Source organism: Cnephaeus nilssonii (genome assembly GCF_951640355.1).
Source record: "Cnephaeus nilssonii genome assembly, chromosome: 18".
NCBI classification, from domain to species: Eukaryota; Metazoa; Chordata; class Mammalia; order Chiroptera; family Vespertilionidae; genus Cnephaeus; species Cnephaeus nilssonii.
The window spans coordinates 25,095,585-25,117,766 of NC_137089.1; the positions used below are offsets into that span (position 1 = coordinate 25,095,585).

The 22,182-nt window shown below is 46.3% G+C and overlaps 1 protein-coding gene across 1 annotated transcript in view; it reads right to left on the bottom strand.

The window, feature by feature from the left end:
- The window catches only part of EXT1 (exostosin glycosyltransferase 1), a 273,654-nt gene extending 252,569 nt beyond the window's left edge, over positions 1 to 21,085 (bottom strand). The window contains exon 1 of the mRNA XM_079796029.1: positions 19,322 to 21,085. Within this exon, the coding sequence (XP_079652155.1) occupies positions 19,322 to 20,277 (956 nt within the window). The 5' untranslated portion in view covers positions 20,278 to 21,085. The remainder of the gene's footprint in view (positions 1 to 19,321) is intronic.
- Positions 21,086 to 22,182: the final 1,097 nt, after the last annotated feature.

Below are 22,182 nucleotides of genomic sequence, written 5' to 3' on the forward strand. Positions count from 1 at the left end.
TTAAAGAGGATATATATATATATACACACACACACACACACACACACACACACACACATATATATATATATACACACACACACACATATATCATATTTGCAAGAAAATTAATATGATATGTGCCCCCCAAAAAAGAAAAGAAATATACACTGAACTGTTGATGGTAAAAGGGAGACGCATGAGAGGTAACTTTCACTTCCTGCAATGTTTGAACTTTGAACAAGGCTCAAGTGTTAACTTCTGCAATCTGCAATCTGGATTTTTTTTTAAATAATTTTTTTTCTTTCATAACATTCACCAGATTGTAGTTTATGCTGTAGCCCTTGGCAGTGGCTCTATCTTAACAGTTAAATGTAAAATCAAGCTTCTGAGATGGGAACCCTTATGAGCTCGAGCATCTTGACTTGAATGGCAGTTGGAGGGCCTGATGTGGGATAAGGGAGAGTCAGGAGACAGGAAGAGGTGAATGTGTACACGTGCATGTGGGTACACGCGCGTGCGCACCCGTGCAAGCACAAGCCTTCACAGGAGGAAGAGAGGGTTACTGAAAAAAGAGTAACGAAAAGGAAGCAGAGAGTAGGATGGGGTGACTCAGGCTGGAGGGAGGCTTTCCGAGAAGCCATAAAGAAGTGCCCCTGATGGTTCCTTGGTAACCGCTAGCGAGTCCCGAGGAAAAAGGTGTGTAAAATCCATCCTTGGCAGTGGGAGTGGGAGGTGCCAGGTGCTGCTTTAAAGAGAAGCGAATGCCAACCAAAGGCCTACATAACAACAACAAGAAGTGGCCTAGGATGATCTGTGAAAGCTGACATCAGCCTGTGGGAATCCATGTCCCTGGTGGATGAGGCCATAGAATCGCATCCCTATGTGCATAGGATTCGAGTCCAGGAAAGCTGACTGTTCCCCAGGCGGCTGGCTGAGCATGGCATGCTGGTGCCCCATTCCTCAGCAGGCAGTGGGGACTGAGGTTCTGGTCCCAGGGGCACAGGAGGTCCCTCCTCGCAGGGGGCAGTTGAAGAGGCAAAGGAATGAGCTGAGAGGGTTCTTCTATGGTGGAGCAGCCTGGAGAGCCCCACCGGCATTCTCCTCAGTGGCGTCACTCATTCAGCCTGCGCCCCAGAAGGCAGCCAGATTCGAAGCAATAGAAACTCTATGTGGCCAGGAACGGAGGCCCATCTGAGACAATGCAATGGAGTTCAAGTTCCATAAAGCAGGCTTCTAGGGAGATTACAGAATTATGACTGAGAACCTATCAGTAGCTAAAGTGATAATCAAAGGTACAAGTTATTTCAAGGCTACAAGACTACTTTTACTCCTGTTATGCTGAACCTCAAGGTATATTGGGGGGGGGGGGGGGGTTCTTCTAAACTTAATTTTTCATTGTCTGATTTTTCTATTCAACATGCCCTTTGGACTGTTTAATCCAAACAAAATTAAAGAATTCTAATAATTCAATTCCAAAAGTCTTTCTTTCTGCACTAACAGGCCACTATGACCAATGACACTCATTTCACAAGTATTTCTTAAGAATCTACTATACGCTCACTGTGCTAATGCCAGAGAAACCAATTAGAAGCAAATACACAAATCCTGAAATAAGACTTACTGATTTGTGTCCAAGTAGAACATAATGTGTAAAACATCCAAATAACTTTGTGTTTGAAATATATTTGGAGGCAAATGGTAGAGAGAAAGAACCTACTAGGTGCATTTTTCCACAGGAAAGGAGGTGCTGCATACTTTGCTCCCAATATTTTTGTCTGGCTCCTTTGATCTATATTTGAGAAAGTCTACATATAAAGAAAACTAAAAAAGAGATGCAAAATTCAGGAATATGCCTCCATCTGTTTTGATTCTAGAATTTCTAGATTAAAGAAAAAAATGGGCTAATCAGCTATAGTAACATTTAACCAAGCACCTATCAAGTACACTACAGCGGTGGGGGGAGGGGAGTGAACTCTGGCATCCAGAGAATGAACCAGCTTTATCCCGGAAGGTGTATAAAACGAGAGAGATAAAAACTAAATAGTTACAGTGCAAAGTAGAATGATCTAAGGTTAAAACTACCCCCAGTCTAAATTCCAGAATTTCCCCAGGCCCTGACGGACAGGCCATAGTAAGGAGGACCCTCAGAGCCTACATGCTCAGCCCCTAAAGTCAGACAGGGTGAGACAGTCGAGGGGGAGACAAACTTCTGAGTCCTCCTCCTACAGGTGTTGGAAGCACACCCTGAGATTGCCATCTCGCCCGCACAGTGTGGACAGAGAAATGTTTAATCAAGGCTCTGGCTGATGAGGCCGGTGATAACCAAGGAATGTGCTGGGCTGAAGGGCAGCTGAACAGCCAGCTGATTTATGCTCCTCTTTCTGAAAAATCACTAGACCATTTTCATACCCCCAAGGGGACCTCAAATGACAGGCTTCAAATGACAGGTCTTATACCATGTCCCTAATAGTAGCAAACTGAGACAGCTCCCAGCCACCACCGGAGCTGGGAATTCCAAAAGAGCATATTTTAGACTTTCAGGAACATGTCCAAAAATTCCAATTAATTCACCTCATCTAACTAAATTAGTTAATTGGAAATACAATACGCTATTTTTATCTCACTGCTACGTGAAAGTACAAGTCAGCTTCCTGGAAGAAAAGGGCTATTTTTATTTAAAGAAGAGAGAAGGGGACACTTCGGGACAAGGTACCAAAATGAAAAAAAAAAGTAGTACTTTTAAAAATAGCATCTTAAGTCTTGGTAGAAAATAATATCCAACACTAACCCACTAATGTTCCCAGAAAAACGTATTTGGACTTTGACTATATAACTCCACATGCAAATACAGGCATATAGTCACTACTGCACATAAAATATACACCTCTTTCTTGTCTGGAGCCAAGGATTATCCAAGTTGAAAGGAGGGCAGGAAAGCTTCAGTTTATTACACTTAGTGAAACATTCACTAGATGCCCTTTTTCCAAAGCTGCTGTTAGATGAACCTGTGATTTACGACAAGGATATGAACCTGCATTAACGTCCTTTTGTGTGCGTGAATATGATGGCGTTCCAACGGATATGTGACCTGTGGCATATCCCAAGCACAGCGAGGCCTGCTGCTGTGTGGCATCCAGGAGGAATCAGATCATATCTGGATTTGGTGGCAGAAATGGCATTATAGAAAAGCTTCTGACAATGTGTATGTTTGTAACTGCCGCTGTGACTCCTGAGAGAAAGAATGAGAATGTAAGTTAGAACGTGTCTGAATCCTCCCAGATCTTCAGAACGCAGGCTAAAATTTCCTCCCCGGCTGCTGTCCTAAGTTTAGCATCAAGGATGGCACACACTGCTGAATTTAACAAGCAGAAACGGTCCAGGGGTCTGGTCCCGCTGCCATGGAGAAGGCCATCCTAAAGGAAAAGGCATCAATTGTTAACGGCCATGGAAACTGTTGAAAGTAGAAAGTTATTCACTATTATTGCTTCCTGATTTGCCATGTGCCCCATGGGATGGGATCACACAGTCTAGCTACTTGAATTGCTAGAGAAGAAAAAATAGTTTTATCTTCCTATCTTGTCCAGGTTTATCTCAGAACGTCATTTCAGGGGATCCCACTGGCAGATCCACCAACTTTTTTTTAGCACATTTTCAAGAGGCAGGAACAAGAGGATCCAAGCTTCACAGAACTGGTAGGAAACATAATATTTCTGTAAAAGGAGAAAGAATTCTTTTTTTTTTTTAAGACAAAAAGTCATATTAATGATGTGGACCCTTGGTTGAACAATATATGGGAAAGGAAAATCTATTTCATTTTGGCAGCAGTTACAACAGGTGATTGGAATTCTGGGCACTTGCCAAACCACCTTGAACTTCTATATGACTGGCAAGCTACTATATCATATTGCACATGACAATTATCATCAGCTGTAAACAGACAGGTCAGATGAAAGAAATGAAATGAAAACAATGACAAACACACACAGTGGTAAGTCTGAAATTATATGAGTCTAACATGATATAATGGGACAGATTAATGACAGAAACAATGGTTATTTATTGAGTGCTTACTATGTACCAAGCACTGTTCTAAGCACATTACATGTAACATTACTCATTTTGTCCTCACAATAACAATGCTATGAAGTAGGAACAATGCTATTATCCCCATTTAACAAGTGAAGAAATGAAAGCAGAGAAGTTGCCCATGTGCATAACCTCCATGCGATACATGGCTGAAAGTCAAGAGATGTTCTATCCCCCGTGCTGTCACAAGGGCTACAGGACTTTGGGCAGATTGCCCAACTTCCCTAGATCTCTATTTCCTTCTCTATATAATGCAAGGGTTACACTAGATCATTAAGGTCACTTCCATAATCTTATTACTTTTCTCTCCAGACAAACTATGTGACACCATGATAGCATGAATACCATGCTCCTCTCCTTGGACAAGCATACAACAGACATACAGACATACGCTGCATGTACACACCCGGTAGTCCCAGTCAGCGATGAGCTCATTGGTCTCTGCACAGCAAAATCAGATGAGGAAAACTGAGTTCTAAAGAGGCTCCAACAGTCACCAACACACCCTAGAATATCTCCTTCATACTTTGAATTTAAGGCTGCTTATCTTGCAGGTTATTTTTACAGAAACTTAAGGTTTATTTTGACAGCATTATTCACAATAACCAAGACATGGAAACAACCTAAGTATTCACCAATGAATGAATGAATGAAGAAAATTATATACATACTAGAGGCCCAGTGCATGAAATTTGTGCATGGGGGGGGGGGGTGTCCCTCAGCCCAGCCTGCACCCTCTCCAATCTGGGACCCCTTGAGGGATGTCCAACTGCCCTCTCACAATCCAGGACTGCTGGCTCCCAACTGCTTGCCTGCCTGCCTTCCTGATTGCCCCTAACCACTTCTGCCTGCCAGCCTGATCACCCCCTAACCACTCCCATGCCAGCCTGATTGATGCCTAACTGCTCCCCTGCCAGCCTGTTTGCCCCCAACTTCCCTCCTCTGCCGGCCGGGTCACCCCTAACTGCCCTCCCCTGCAGGGTTGATCGCCTCCAACTGCCCTCCCTTACAGGCCTGGTCTCTCAACTGCCCTCCCTTGCAGGCCTGGTGCCTCCCAACTGCCCTCCCCTGCTGGCCATCTTGTGGTGGCCATCTTGTGTCCACATGGGAGCAAGATCTTTGACCACATGGGGGAAGCCATATTGTGTGTTGGAGTGATGGTCAATCTGCATATTACTCTTTTATTAGATAGGATGAGCGCATGCCCATCCTTGATGCTAAACTTATTACACACACACACACACACACACACACACACACGCGCGCGCGCGCGCACAATGGAATATTATTCAGCCTTAACAAAGAAGGAAATCCTATCATTTGCGATAGTACACATGAACCTTGAGGGAATTATGCTAAATGAAATAAGTCAGAGAAAGACAAATACCGTATGATCTCACATATGTGGAATCTCAAAAAACTGAAATCATAGATACAAAAAAACAGATTCATGATTGCCAGAAGCAGGGGAGAGAAGGATGGGCAAAATAGGTGAGAGAAGTCAAAAGGTACAAACTTCCCGTTACAATAAGCCCTCCGACGTAATGTGCAGCATAGTACTACAGACATGCTCTGCATAAACAAGTTTTCAATCAATGCCAGACCACATACCTGACAGTGTTCCAGTAAGGTTATAATGGAGCTGAAAAATTCCCATCACCTAGTAATATCGTAGCTATTGTCACATCGTAGCACAATGTATTACTCATGTTTCTGGTGATGCTGTTGTAAACAAACCTACTTCGCTGCCAGTTGTATAAAAGTGTAGCACGCAAATATGCACAGTGCGTAATACTTAATAACAAAACTAAGTGACTATGTTACTGGTTTATGTATTTACTATACTATAGTTTATATCACTATTTTAGAGTGTATGCTTTCTACTTACAAAAAAAGTCAAGCAGCCTCGTAACATCTCTTATTTACCTTGTCTCTTAATCGCATCATTTTCTCTTGTGTGTGATTTCATCTCGGGTTGTTTTGTACGGTGACATGCTATAGAGGTTGGTAGCCTGGGAGCAGGAGGCTCTGCCATGCAGCCTAGGTGTGCGGCAGGCTGCAGCATCTAGGTCTGTGCAAGTGCACCCTGTGGTTTGCACAATGATGAAATCACCTGATGACACATTTTTCAGAGCGATTCCAGTCATGAAGTCACGCATGACTATACAGGTAACAATACTATGTATCTGAAAGCTGCTAAGAGAGCAGGTCTTTAAAATTCTCATCACAAGAAAAAAAAATTGTAACTACGTAAGGTAATGTGCGTTAACTGAATTTATTGTGATAATCATTTTGCAGTATCTACAAATGCTAAATCATTACGTGTACACCTAAAACTAATACAATGTTATATGTTAACTACATCAATAAAAAAGGATTTATTTTGATCATTAATCTTTTTTGCCCTCTTTTATCCGACTTGGGTTACTCAGACATGACTAAGTCTAAAATAAGTACAGGAAAAATACTACTCTGTCGTTTCACTGTACTAAACATTCAGATACTTAAATTTTATCGTAACATAAAATACGGTTCATTTAAAAAAAAACATATAATGTAACTCTACAATCTAAATACAGAAAATATCATATATTTCCTCTCTCTGAATCAACAAAAAGACTGCCTGCCCTACATTTACAGGTTTGCAACATTACACTTGCCTACTTACAAATGCAGTTATCATAAAAGGTGCTGCTTAGAGGTGGCTTTTTTAATGCAGTGGGAATTTTAAAGGAGCATGTAAGAAATGGTGTTTTCAAGAAAAATTTATTCTCTGCCTCACAGTGAAGCAAAAGCATTTCAGTATTAGATCCCCTCTGATTAGATTTTCTGATTGGTTCAGATACACAGACCTGGAAATCATTTGGGAAAATGACCTTACCAAGCTTTGTAAAAACATAAAACATAATTCATACTTAATCAAGTGTCATCTGATTGCCACCGAATCCGAATCCATTTTGAAGGCCCACCAAGAAGCCAGCTAATTGTGATGCAGGGCAGCCTCCATTTTATCTATACACCTTCAGTACTTCCATGCAATAACCCAGACACTTCCACAAGCTAACAAACAAGGCAAGAGATTTTTAAACGCAGGAAATGGAAGCCAGTGGGAGAAACAATCGTACACCTTCCCTCTGCTTTTTCTTCCCCTTTGCTTTTTAATTAAATGGTAAATCTCAATATGAATTCATTAGAAGCCTGACAGCTCAATTAAGCACGATGTTACTATATACTCTGGGGCAATGCTTCAATATCAGTTAACAGAGTTTAGATGTAACCTGAGCAAAAAAAAAAAGTAAGCCAAAAGTTATATTCAACAGACCATTTGGGAGAAAAACTGCAATTAAGAAGGGATCAAAAAGTCCCAACATCTACAGACTGTTAAAATTAAATGATGAAAAGACCATAATGGTTTCTCCTGTAGCAATAAATTCTTTAGATTTGTATTATGCAGTAAACCCCCTCAGTTCATTTTAATTTGACATCACTGATACTCATACCCAAAACAACAATAAAAAACGAAAAAGAAAGAAACTACCTTTTTGGTAGTTGGGTTTTTGTTTTTTGTTTTTTTTTGGGGGGGGGGGAGGTTAGTTTATTGAAAGAAATATCCCATTTGAGGACAAATGAAGAAACTCTCAATGAACTTGGTGGACACAGAGAAGCATGTACCATAAACCACAGTGACATCTTCAGAAATCAGCCTTGGATACACTGCCCACAGTGGTAATGTTTTCATTGGTTAAATCAATGTAATTTGTTTCATTTATCCAACAAAACCTGGGTGGCCTCCCATGGTGCTGGGCTGTGAAGATACAACAGTGAGTGAGTTTTTAATGTCCCTTTCACAAGGAGACTTCCTTCCCTCCATAGTTAAATGCAAAACCCTCACCCCCACTCTCATGCATCCAAATCACCTGGTAAGCTCTCTAAACACCTGGAATGTCCTCCCTAGAGTCTGATGGGTCAGGAGTAGTGGCCCAGCTGCATTCCAGCGGTTCCCTAGGCTGAGATCCAGGGCCACATCCTCTTTCCCATAGCCACTTTTCTTCACAGCATCTAGCACCTTCTAATAGGAGCCATAATTGGCATGACATTAGCCCCAGCCACGAGACAGTGAGCATCCTGAGGGCAGGGACCGGTATCTGTTTTGCCCCCTGTTGAATCCCTAGTACCCACACACAGCAGGTGCTCAATAAGCATTTGTTGAGTAAATTAATGAAAATCCAACAGGAATCCTCCTCTGGGGCCTATGTAATCCACTGAGGAGAGAGAAAAGCAAGTACTAGTTGAATGAGTATAAAGCCACAGCTGTGGCAAGTATTAAACGTTTGCTAGGTGCACGTACCAGGAGAATCTGACAGCATCCGAGGCCCTGGAAGTGGCTCTGGAAGAAATAACATGGAGGTGGGGGCAGCTTTCCACGAAAGAGAGACGGGAGGGCGGAGGAGGGGTGGGGGAGGGGCAGAAAAGGGGAGGAATATGGCTCAGCCACAGGCTGGGATGGAGAGGCAGGCAGAAATACACACCCCACCTTGATATCATGGGAACGGACTATGAGAAGCCTCACAGGAAGTTCAAGGAGGAAGGCGGCACATCCTATTTTTTATCCGCAGGGCTGTGCATGATTTCCACCAACGTGTCAGGGTGCTGGCACGTATGTAGGAAGCATGCAATCCACTCTAAGCTTCCACCCAGCAGCTCCCATCCTGGGCACCCTGGGAATGCACAGAGAGCAGGGTACTGACATGTGCCCCAACATACCTGCCAGGGCCACCTCTAAGCAACCTCCCTTCTCCAGGCTCCAATCTCCAATCGGGCCTAGGGCCATTTTCTCTACCTGCAAGCCACAGCCCAAGTCATTCTGGGCACCAGTCAATCTACAATAGCTACCCACACAGGACCGCACCACAATACCAGGAAGCTTATTTCCCATAACAAGTGCTGATGTGTGCCATAAAACTCCAGACATCCAAGTTAGGGACAAACACCAGGACTCCGAGGCGAACTCACAGGAGACCCCATGTAGCTGGCGCCTTTGGAGAGCTTGCTAAGCTTGGCAGACACGTTTTCAAATAGAGAACTTATTCTTAGGAGCACCAAAATGCTTTTTATTTTATTTTATTTTTTAATATATTTTGTTATTGATTTCAGAGAGGAAGGGAGAGGGAGAGAGAGAGAGAGAGAGAGAGAAACATCAATGATAAGAGAGAATCATTGATTGGCTGCCTCCTGCACAACGCCCCCCCCCCCTCGAGGATCGAGCCCGATAACAGGGCATGTGCCCTGACCACAGGAATCGAACTGTGACCTCCTGGTTCATAGGTCGATGCTCAGCCAAATACTTTTAACTGTGGAGATAAGAAGAGTTCCAGGATGCATTACTTGTTTCTCTGCTTTCTTAAACAAAGGACAGTGTACACATGCGATGACTCCAGGTCAACACTGACTGTGGTGTAGTTCATCAAATATTTACAGAAGCTCGGGCTGGTGACAGGCACGGTGCGCGGGGTGGGATTTACAGGCACACTCCTGCGGAGTCTGGAGGACACAGTCTCGGGCACCGGGCCAGCTGTTCTTAAATTGCAGCGCTTCTTTACTTCTGGCCGTCACATTTATAATTTCCTGGCCTGCTTCCTCGCATTCGGGTTGCCAGCTGTCCCTTCTTTGCAGATCTGTCTACAAGAATCCCCCTCTCCCTTAAATTTACTGCTTCTCTCATCTACTGTGGGCTGCGAAACCAGATTACCAAACTGGTTAGAACTGTCTCACTAAAGTAAGATTAAATAAATTCTAAGTGAGAAACCCAAGTGATGCTCCATAAATCAATCACAGCACTGGGTGTGAGCACGTGGCCTTTATGACATCAGTGCCAGCGGCGCAGAAGCCGTGGCTGAGAACGCAGGTGTGGGAGTCAGGTGGCCTCGGTTCCTCGCCCAGGCAAGTCACTCTGCCTCCGTTCTGCATCTGAAAATGAGTATCTTCCTGCTGGGTGGACATAACGATTCAAGAAGATACTGCCCAGGACGCAACACACAGCGCACGCTCAAGAAATATTAGTTGCTATTGCTATTATCAGCATCATCAACTGGGCTCAAATATGTCAGTGCCAACAGGATATGGCTTCAACAGTGCCCGCCACAGCCAACTTCCCCTAACCACAGTCCCCTGTTCCAGGAAGCAGCTTCAGGCTCTTCTTTGCAAAAGGATGGTCACCAATTCAATCAAAAATAGCAAGGTCAGTCCCAGCTGGTTTGGCTCGGTGGATAGAGCATCGGCCTGCAGACTGAAGGGTCCCAGGTTTGATTCCAGTCAAGGGCGCGTGCCCAGGTTGCGGGCTTGATCCCCGGTGGGGGACATGCAGGAGGCAGCCGATCAATGATTCTCATCATCTCTCTCTCTCTTTCTCTCTCCTTTCCTCTCTGAAATCAATAAAAATATATATATATTTTTTAAATAGCAAGTTGATAGGGTGCTCTTTTAACTGGGGAGGTCACACCACACCTAAAAGGAATGGCTCACCCCGACGGAGTAATGGTCACCAGCCAAGCAATCAGGCTGGTTTCCTCCAGGGCCTGGACGAGACGGCTCGGGAAAGACTGGCCAGGAGCCGGAAGACACGGCAGGAACAGAGGTGCCAGCCAGGGGAGATGGGAAGGCCCAGAGTGGGAAGCAAGGCGCCAGTCCCAGATGTTGTGCTGGGTCCTGAGAACTGAGTGGAACAGTTCCAGGTCAGTTTCTGTGCATGTCCCCTCATCCTAAATCCTGTGACTTAAGGTGGCCTGAGCTACTGACTGCTCTTGTGCAACTCTTGAGAGGCCACCGAGGAGTTGAGCTCCATTTAGAACAGGTATCCTCTACCCAATGCCACCCTCAATTGGTGAAGGTATAAAGGTCAACTGTGGAAAGGATCACCTGCATTTTTAAAGCTGTCGGCCAAGGAACCTGGAGGATAGGGAGTAAGTTAGTACCTAGAGCCCACTCTCACCTGCTCCCAACCGTGCCATGCCACCTGCAAGCCCCGGCGTGAAGGCCCCACCCAGGCCTTTCCCACACAAACAATGGCTAGGCCTCCACGGTGCCCACCACAATTTCCTGGGGATTAAGTATCAAGGGAGAGAGGGGCAGAGTTATTTCTGTGGCTCAGTCAAGAACAACCAGGTTATGAAACTAAGCGAATCTCTGTGGTCGACCAGAAAACGACAGGAAGGTGGTTTTTAATAATAACAACACCCTGTAAACACACAGCATGGACAAGGTATATTCACACCCTTCGCCTCATTATAACCTCTCAACGACCCTGTGAGGTGTTATGATCCCCAAGGTGTGCCAACTGGGGCTGGGAGGCGAGGCGCCTCGTCCAGGAGCCGGTGTGGGTCAGTCACTTCCCAGGTGCAGGTCGCACACGGGCCCTTTCTAAAGGGCTTCCCGGAAGATGGCGGTCTCCACAAGAGGAGGAAGGGTGTCCCACAAATGTCACTGCTGCTCACAGTAATGACGATGCCAAAAAAGTCCTGCACATAACGAAGCAAACACTGTGGGTTCGCTTTTCCTGTCTCCGTTTTCCAATCACTCGCAATAAATGTCTCATGTGCACTTGGAATCCCAGACCTTCCTTACCTGGATGCCCAGAGGTAAAGCCAGGCCCCAATTCACCTCCCACGGACCATGGAGGCAGCAATCAGAGAGAAAACAGAACCAGGGCCTTGGTGAACTGGCTCGGTGAGCTAAAAGGATGGCGTCCGCCCAGGTGAAGCCTGCAGCTTCCGACATGGATGTGCGGGGAAGGCTGGATTCTGCCTGGAGAAGGCAGGCTGAGGACCCAGCTCAGGAAGAAAGCAGGGAGATTTTTGGCTCCAGCAAAAACAAAACTTCAAAGGGAACAGAAGAGGTGGGAGCTTCAAAGACCCCCTGCAGGACCAATTAACACCTGCAAATGTTGATCTAAGCAGCCATTTAATGATGACGACTTCAGAAATGGATGCTGAGTCTCACCTCAAAAACACCTTTTCCTCCAAAAAGACTGGGTTGGGGGTGTTGGAAAGGAAGTTCTGTGTTGTTTTCTAGGAGAGACCGTAGTCCAGAGTAAAACAAATGCTCAGTAGAGTGAAATGCATCACAGACTTATTTAAAATAAACCATTAAAAAAAAAAAAAGGATAGGGAACAAGTTAAATCTCTAAGAAAATGTAAACGTAAATGAAAATGTAAATAAACTATACTGTAGGGCTAAAATGTAAATAAACTAAAATGTAAATAAATTATACTGTGATAAACTATACTATACTATGAGTTAGGAAAAAAAAATCATGTAACCATTTTTAAACAGGACTTACCTATTTAGTAGATGCGGAAAATGCTCTTGGAAAATGTGAAGAAAAGACAACACGCAAACATACATTTAAAGTCTGACTTCAAGTTTATCAAACCAACAGACAGTAACAGCAAGGAAGGAGCTGGGTCTGGAGTTTGTTTTGTTCACTGCAGTGTTGGTTCCAACACCGGTGTGTCTGGCACCAACAAAGCACTTAAGGAAAATGTGTTGAATTCATTATTTACTTACTTTTAATTAAGTAATAATTAACATATTGATACAAGGTGCTTGGCTATGCGGAGAGAGAAGGATCTAACCGCAGAGCTGTCTGTGTGTGTTACAACAGGCCGACTACTCGAAGTGTAATAAGTGGGGGGGGGGGGGGGGGGACCTCTTTTTTTCCCAATTTCCCGCAAAGGCTGTGCAAAAACAATTATCATTTTGTTAAGCGCTGGGGTTTTTCTAGGGAGCCAGAGGCTCGGGCGTGTTCCCGAAAGCTGGCCCTTGGTATGGGAAACGGAACCTTCCAGGGGTCCCACCATTTCTGTTGGATCACACTGTCCACCTGGAAAACAGCGGCTCCTGTCCCCATCGCACCACTGACAGCCACGGAGCCAGGCCCTGCCAGGTGCTATCGGCGAGGGCAGGGTCACACGCAGGTCACTTCCTCACTCTTCTCTGAGGAGCTCCAGGAAACAATGAAAAGCAGACCAAGTGGTAAACAGTTCAAGAGGTTCAAACAGTTGAGTGAAGCAGTTCAAGAAGTTCCATGCTGTTAGGTCAGCGCTGGGTGCCATCTTTATTTATCACATCCCTATGCCAATTTACCCCCTCCCCCCCTCCGGAAACATGTTTACAAAGAAAAGCAATGGAAAAAGACCTGATACACAAACACCTGAATCCCACCGAACTCGCTAATAGCATGTGAATAGGTAGAAACGTTGTTTGATTCTTTAAGGTGGTGGCATTTGGTAGAGGGAAGAGAATGGTCTTCGGAATCCAAGATCCTGGTGAGAGCACTGCCATTTACACACTAGGTGGGCCTTGGGGTCCTCACTTCATCCTCTCGGGGCCGCATTCTAATCTGTAAAATGGGGATTTAACCCACTTGATAGTGTTGTTGAAAGACTTAAATAAGCTTTAAATAAAGGTCAATCAAATCATAGGCACTGGACAAATCTTCCAGTTTTTGTGTTTTTTTTTTTTGGGGGGGGGGGATAGAGGGCTGGGGCTGGGGGGCGGAATTCCTGTTTATTAAAGGAACCTGGTCACAGTGGAGGAACTTTTACATAAAAACACTTCGTCATTAAGCTCTTGGAAACATAAGCTTCTGTGTTCACCTTTGAATGTGGAACATGTTCATTAGATAGCAGAATCCAATGACCACTTAGCCTGACCTGCTAACCTGGTCCATTTTTTTTTTTAAGTATGTTTTTTTAATTGATTTTTTTAGAGGGAGAGAGAAACATCGATATGAGAGAGAACCATCAATTGACTGCCTGCCTCCCACATGTACTGCAACGAGGGATTGAAACCTGGGATGTGCCCCAAATAGAAATCAACCCCGAGACCTTTCAGTGCACAGGATGACCCTGAGCCAACTAAGCCACACCGGCCAGGGCGACCCGGTCCATTCTTAAAAAGGTGAACATTATGAGGTCACAGCAGGTCTGTGAAAACTGGAGAACTGGGAGCCAGAAAACCTGGGCCACTTGCAGGCTAGGCAGCTTTAGCCAAAGCACCTCACCATCGGTCTCAGTCTACACACCTGTAAAATGGCCTGGCACGACACCTTGCAAGAGCTTGTGAGCACAGCCGCCAGGCCCATTGAACCCAGCCCCTGCGTGACATTACGGTTCTCAATGTCATTGCTGGGGGGGGGGGGGGGGGGGCACATCTGCAGACCTTCTGACATGGAGAACAATCACCACTTGAGGATGTAACTGCTCCCCTTTTGCCAAGTCTGTCCCATCCAAAGCTGCTGTCACCATCAGAGGGGCCACCGGTGGCCTCCTTCCCAGAGGCAGGGCCTTGCCCAAGTCTTAGTCGCAAGTCATTCTCTGCATAACAAAATCCTGCAGGCTCCTAGCTGAAGTCACAGATTCCGCTCTGAACCTTCATTTGTTGAACGGAAGTCAATCAAGATGCAATCGTCCCTAGAAGTAGCCCTCACCACCCCGACCTTTATTCGCAGGTTCCCTGGAAAGGAGGCTCACAGGTGCTCTCAAAAAAAAAAAAAAAGCATGTTCAGAGGAGGTGAGAAAGGGTGGAGCAGAGAGAACTAGACCTCAGTGCGAGAAGACACGCTTCACAACTTCATAATTTTGCAAAGGGCTGGCACTGTCTGTATTTTTAAACTGTGCTTACATGGCTTATTTTAGAAATACTTTTGTGCTTTCATACACCTGTTGGGGGAAAGGCGCTAACATCTTACATTTAAACCCTGAGAAGTACAATCTCCACCTTTCATTTTGGAGGAGGAAAACAATCACCTAAGGTTCACTGCTGGCCCCTGCACTTGCTCAAGGTGTCTGCTTATACAGTCTGAGACAATGAGGAATAAGCAAATAATCATTTAAAATTACTACTCGTCTTGTGCTGCAAGTGCGCCTGAATTCAACTTACCATTCAGTTATTGCACAGCCTATTCCCTAAACCCCTTAGGGCCAAATGGAAAGGTCCAAAAAATCTCCTGTTTAGACTAAACAGCTCCAGGCATGAACACCTTAGTTATTAGTTAGCAATGAAAGGCAGAATGTAAGCCCTAGAGCAAGAGTTCCTGACTGAGAATGCCCTTAAGTGAGAGGCTGTGTGTCAGCTCCTAAAACTTTATGACAAATTGTGCATGTATGTGCCTTTTTTTTTTTTGGCAAAGTTTGTCCAAAATTTTCATCAGCTTCCCAAAGGATTCCAAGAGAAATCCCAAAGGAAACACCATCAGTAAAGGTCTCACGGCTAGAGAGCTTCCAAGCATCTGTAATTGACAGTGGGAGACTGAAGGTCAAGGGGGAAAGTCAGAAGGCTTTCCTGCTAGGGCTACTACTCTGCCACCAACCAGATTTCTAACCTGCAGCAAATTCCTTAAGGACATCCTACTCCTCCATTTCTAAATCTGGAAGATGAGGATGTTGGAGCTGAATGGTCACTTAGCTTCAAGACCCTTACAAATGCCAGGATCAGGAGGCACGGCTTCAACGAACACAGGAAAAGATGTCCAAAAGGCCTGCATAGAATCCTGCCTGTTCCCAGAACAGCTGCTTAAAATATTCACCGCTGCTTTCCTAGGAGGGTCAAAGACAGAAGCCACCTCTCATTTTCTTCTTTTTCTTCTATTTCAGAAAGCCGAATTTGAAGCGTCACAATAATACCCTTTGAAGGGATTTGAACTATGAAATTCATGCAAAACTACAGTGATTCTGTAAAGATGCATAAGAAGCTCAAAGAATGTAAAATAGGAGGAATTTCTCTCAAGCCTCATTATCAATCATCTAATCACTGCAGCCACCTATTTTAGCTGGTGTCATCTACAGCTGTTAATATGTGTAACTGATGACCATTAATTATGGGTGTCATAAAAATGGATGTTTTAATACAATCCTGGAATTCTGGATCAAAAATACTACTCTCTTACAAGAGAAGAGTGTTTTTCTTCCTTCCATGTCGCCCTCTATACTTTTCATAATAAACATCTGATTTTCACAAAAGTGCAGGTAAGATGGAAAGTCCTCAACCATTTAACACTAAATCTTTATCATTACATAAGGCTAACTTTCACTAAAAAGATAACTTTTGTTTTAGGTGGTACACTTGTATATATTCTAGTATCCTAACTCAGCCATAAACTTTCAATCTAATTATCAGACCCCGTAAGTCCAAAGCAAATTTATATGTGGTTGCTTGTGGCAGCAAATTAAATTGAAGCCTTTTCACAGGCACTTGCTAATAAAAAAGAGAAGTAGATGAAAATTGATCCTGTTTTTACACGCCATGGCCAAATGAGTGCTCCATATCAAACCCATTCCCCAAAAGGATAAACTAATGTTCAAGGCAATGCATCAAAAGTCACAGGATGGGTCAGTATGAGAAGCCAAACGCAGGTGACTTCTACGGACCTAACTTCACTATCACCTCCTTCTCTAAAGCCCGGGAGAAATCAGCATTGGATCTGAGGGGCTCTGCATTTCACATAGGCAAGGTCTCACACAGGCAAGGCTAACAGAAAACATCGGTGTAAGTAGCACAGCAGTTACTGCTACTCCAGAGCTCAAGAGGCATTGCTTCCCAGGAGTGTTGTTCTCACAACATTTCAGGGCTCATTCTTCAGCCTCAGGTGTCTCAGAAATACTGGATCAAAAATACGACTCTCTTACAAGAGAAAAGTGTTTTTCCTCCATTCCATGTCGCTCTCTACACTTTTCATAATAAACGTCTGATTTTCACAAAAGTGCAGGTAAGATGAAAGTCCTCAGTCATTTAACACTAAATCTTGATCATTACATAAGGCTAACTTTCACTAAAGAAAATAACTTTTTATTTAACGGGCAATCATGTGTGCCAGCACCATTTCTCAAAGATAAAGGGTCCTGATAACCCAAGGAGGGGAATGAGTTAAATCTCCATGGAGACCGGGCTAATGCATATGAACATTCTGCAGCAGCACCCTGTCCTAGCAACAAGGTTAGGACGGGAAAGTGTGCAAAGGAGAACAGGAAGAAAGTCCAGAAGTGACTCTTGCTCAAGAAATCCCTCCTCGGGAGAAAGAACAGACTTGCTGTCCTAACTGTCACTTTTCCGATGAGACTGGAAACTGAGGTCCTGACCCCTTGTGGTCTTTAATCATAAACCAAAACAAGGGTGTGGGTGTCAGATTTCCTGGCCCAATCACAAAGAGGTCAAAAATTAAATTTAATTAGCAAAAATTAAAGTTTCTAGGAAACTAACCCCTCCTTCCTTTATTACCAGAGAAAAGCTTCATCAGAGGCTGTAGAGATTTAATATTTATTTTGGGAGTAAGGGGGTAAAGAAGGGAGGGTTGTTTTATTGGATTGACAGTGTTTCCCAAATAAATGTATAATTCAAATTTCCTAACGTGAGATCTCAGCTACAGCTGGAGGAAGGACGACCTCCATAATCCTTCTACAAAATTCGGGGAGACTTGCTGTAGAAGACACTGAAAAGTTAGATTTCATCTTGACGAGTACTCCACCATCAGCCAGACAAAGAAATTCCTGAAAGGCTATAAGCACTTTTTTTTTTCCTTACAAGCACCCACAGAAATAGGTCAATGTTAATGTCGAATAAACAAAGCAGTTCATTACTAACCACAGTGTGTTTCTTTTGTGACAAAATTTTAATCCATTTCAACTGCATCCAACTATCACACACAACTGTCCCCGAAGAAGAGTAAAATGTGAATTCATCATTGACCCCAGCCTCAGGCTTTTCTTATGTTTAAAAGGCAAGGTGCTGGGGGGGGGCTGGGGAGTCTGAGTGTTGGATACTTTCTCCTTCACTGTCTATGATCCAGGACAGGAGGACTTTCATTTCCCTTCCAATCACTCCTCCAGAGGCCCTGTGTCTGAGGAAATCCACAGACAACAATCAAACCTTTCATTTCAGGGCCTAGTTCCCACCATACCCCTTCCTGTTCCAATCAGGTTTACAAAGCGTTTCCCCTATTCTACATTTCATGAATCAACTGCAAAATCTGCCAGCCTCTGCCAGTTCCTCTTGTACTCAGCTGAGAGGTTCCCCTTCCTTCCGTGGGTAGCACAAGGCTGCTCTGGTTTTTAACTGGCGTAACGTGGAAATGCACTGTAGGAACTCACTAACTCTTTCACGGCCAGATATCAGTGAGTCTGGGGCGCTGACCCCATCTGCTAAGAAACTGTCCCGCCAAGCTCAGGTTAAAAAGCAGATTTGTGGAGACTAGTTTTGACCCCAATTCCAATGTGTCAGTTTCTGTCACCCAGAAGGAAAAGGAAGAGTGAGGAGGGCTACAAAGTAAGCAATTCAGTTACTTAGCAACTGGACAAAACTTGCCTCACTACAGAGGGTAAGGAGGCAGCACAAACCCATTCAAAGAGTAACAGTCTCAATTTGCATGCAAATGGATAAAGACACAACGGAGAGGGAAATATAAATTAGCAACAGGAGTTTTACAGCAGTGGGGCTGAGACCCAGATTTTAAAAACAGCTTCTCCTAGGAAGAGACTGTATATATACATACAAACAAACAGATATGAATAAATGAATGAATGAAAGGAAGGGAAGGAAGAAAGACAGATCACAGGCCCTAACCAACTTACACTCTCCCTTCATAAAAGTCAATGCCACGGAGGGTAGGGAAGAGACGGCACAGAAAGTTTAGCAACTAAAATCAAAACACCTCCACTGCTAACACATATTTAAAGCTCATGGAAAGACGACCACTGGGAGGCTGGGAAAATCCAGGGAAAGCGGTTCCCCCTGCTTGTGAGAAAAGCAAATAAAACATCAATCTTGGGGTAAGGTCTCCAGACTTAGGGTGGATTCCGTGCCTCTCCGGGTCTTGACCCTCACAAACGACACCCCCTCGCCCCCAGCACCCACTGGTGAAGCGCGGTTCCCCAGCTCAGATCAAACCCATACCCTTCAAAGGAGACACATGGGCCTGAAGATTTTCTAAGCAAGAGGGAGACCCTGTCACCTACTTGGCCCAGGGGAGTGTCTCCAGGCTTTTCTGTTTGCTCCAGGAGCTCAGATTCTGGGTCCCCAGCTCCTAGCCGCACACCTGAGCCAGGCTGCACAGTGCCAGGGTGCCAGGCTCAGTGCCAGGAAGGAAGAGGACAGAGGGGGCTCCGCAGCCCCACCCCCAGCCTCCAGCCCCCAACCTCACACCTGGACAATGTGGGCAGGGCCCAGGGCTGACTCACAGAGGCCCAACCGCCCAGCCACTTACTTTTCATACTCGGTGTTGTCTCGGTCACAGCGAGAATCCTTGTGCTTTTGCCAGTCTTTGCCATGCTTGCAGGTGGTGAGGAGCAGGACATCCTCCCCGTTATGCACGTGATATAAGGCATTCCTGGTGTCTGACCCTATCCCTGTCAGGTACCTCTTTCCCTTGAATACCAGCATGTACTTCCTGAGAGGAGGGATAGTGTTAAACTTCAAAAACCCCCTCTCCCCTCCTGTCCTGGGATGATCCTTGGAAAAGAGGGGGATAGAAACATCAAAGTTGGGTCGGAAGTTTTCAGTACTGATGCTGGCTTTGGCCAGCATCGCCTGGCCGATGTCAAACCCCACGTCCTCGGTGTAGTCAGGCCAGGTGCCGGAATATAAATTAAAAATTAAATGATTCCTACCATTGTTCCACAAGTGGAGACTCTGCACTTTGGATCTCAAATTGTGCACGTACTGAGGTGACAACTGGTCTCTGTCTAAAGTATCCAGGCTCAGGACAAAGAGGCACGCCTGGCTGGGGTCCGAGGTGTAGAACCTGGAGCCTTCGATGGCCGCTAGAATGTTTTGGTAACTTTCGGCGATTTTCTCCCCTTTTTGCTGCGGGTATACGTAGACTTTGAAACCGTTTTTCTTGCAAAGGGTGAAATCGAAGCAGGACTCCATGCGGCACTTCTTGCCTTTGTAGATGCTGGAGTTGGCGTCTCGCTTCTGCCGAGGGGAAATGGGTACGATGGAATCCTCGTTTTCCAATTGATCCCAAGGAACGAAGGGGCGCAGAGCGTCCGGGAAGCGCGGCCAGAAATGATCCGGACTCGGGTGGTGCAAGCCATTCCGACCGCTGTGCTCCTCTCTCCGGCTCCTCGATGCCCTAAACTGCAAGCCTCCGAAATAAAACAAAAGGGCGAGACAAGAGCCAGCTGAGAGCAGGATGAAATAGCGTTTTTTGGCCTGCATGTGTCCTGCCTGGGTCAAGAGGATTGTAAATAAACACAAGAATCACCCAAGTTTCCCAATCAACACTTTCAGCTCCAGTCCGCCATCTTCCCGCCTGTAAAGACTTCAAACTCTCCGCTCCCACCTTCTCTGGATGCCTTTCCCCAAGCCGTGGACTGATCCAGCGCATGTGGGCGATTTCTTTAACTTTCTCCCCTTCGGTCTTTCATCTTGGGGTTGCACAATGGACGGGAGAGAGTGTGGGGCTTGAATATGTCGCACCCAGGGTGGGCGAGCAGCGGACTGTAATTTTCTTGCATGCAACAAGACGGGGAGGAAAAGAAAGAGGGGAGAAAAAGCTCCCGATGCCCAATCAATGGCAAGACGAAGTGATTTCCTTGTCTCTCGGGTTCCTCTCGGCGGCGTGGAGAACCAGCCCTGGGAAAGCAACTTCAACTCCCCCGCCACGCTCCCGTGCAGAGAGCACTCCGGTTCCAACAAGTCAGCCGGCGCCCGGGTTCAGCCGGCTAGTGCATCTTGCAGCCGAGGCGCCGTAACCTCACAAATCCCTGCATCTCTCTTTATTCCCTTCTGCAGCGGCTCCGAGACTCCGGCGGTGTTTACTCCTGCGCTCGCGGGGCCGGCCCCCCGGACGCGCGCGGCCCGGCTGCAGGCGGCGGCGGCGGCGGCGCTGGATGGCGGCGGCGGCGGCGGCGGCGGCGCGTGCTCCCCGCGGGCAGTGCCGGCCCCGAGCGGCGCTTCGCAGGCCCCCGCGCGATCGCTGCCGACCGCCGCGTTCGGTCGCCGAATGTTACCCGGTTCTGAATGTTACACTTACACATTCCATTCCCGACACGACAGCGCTGACCTCATCCATCCACGCAGCCCGCGCTGCCATTGGCCGGGCGTCACGTCCGGGGGGGGCGGTGCTTCCGCTGCGCCCATTCATAACCCCCGGCCGGCGGCGCGGTGCCGGCTCGGCGCGGGGAGCGCGGGGGGCGTAGGGGGCGCAGCGCGTGCGGTGGACTTCAGGTGCCTCTTCTGCAGCCGGCGGGAGGCCCCGTGCAAGCCCCTCGGATCGCCCTGGTCCGGTCCCGGGCCTGGGTTGCGCCTCCTCCCTCCGGGAACCAGCGCCGCCCAGAGGAGGTGGCCGGGGAACCGGGGAACCGGGGACGCTGGCGTCCCCCGGGCCGCGCTGCCTCGGCCGCCCCGGGCGCCCTCAGCTCCCTGCCGGGAGCGCCTCCCCGAGCCTGCAGCGGGGAGCGTGCGGGTTCCTGGAGAGGATGCTTGAAAATGGAGCACTGGGGCGAGCCCGAGGGGTGGGGGGAGGAAAGAAAGGTTTCATAGAAAGAGACCAGCGACCGGAACGTCTCTCTCCTCCCCCCACCCCCCCAAACCTTCGACCCTCCCTCCGAGGCCCAATATTTTTATTTCCTACCAAGCATTTAAACAGATCCCTTGTTTCTGACATCGCCCATCCCTTCTTTTTTCTTTCCCCAAGGAGAGACCCCAAGAATAAAGAGGAAATACTACAATCAAGGGGACTGGTCCCATTATTCTGTCTCTGTGTGCTGAGAGAAGACACCTCTTCTAAATCTTCGTTTATCTACCTGCGCATCCTTTCCTCGCAATCTGACATACTATGTATTGACTGATCAATTTATTAATTACATCTAGACTGTGAGCTCCATGAGGCCACTTTCCCTTGCAGAAAGTCTATTCTGTACAAAGCTCCCAAGAGATCCAATCACAGCGAGGTGGGCTGGGGGGAGACTTTCTCATGGCTGAGGAGAAACTGGTTCAGTTTATCCTTGTTAGTCTCTTCTGGTGACGGTGGTGGTGGTGGTGGTTTTTAAGATCCCCCTTAGTGATGGATGACTAGTAGAAGCTGTCCCATCCTGTAGAAGGGAAACTTGAAGCAGGAAA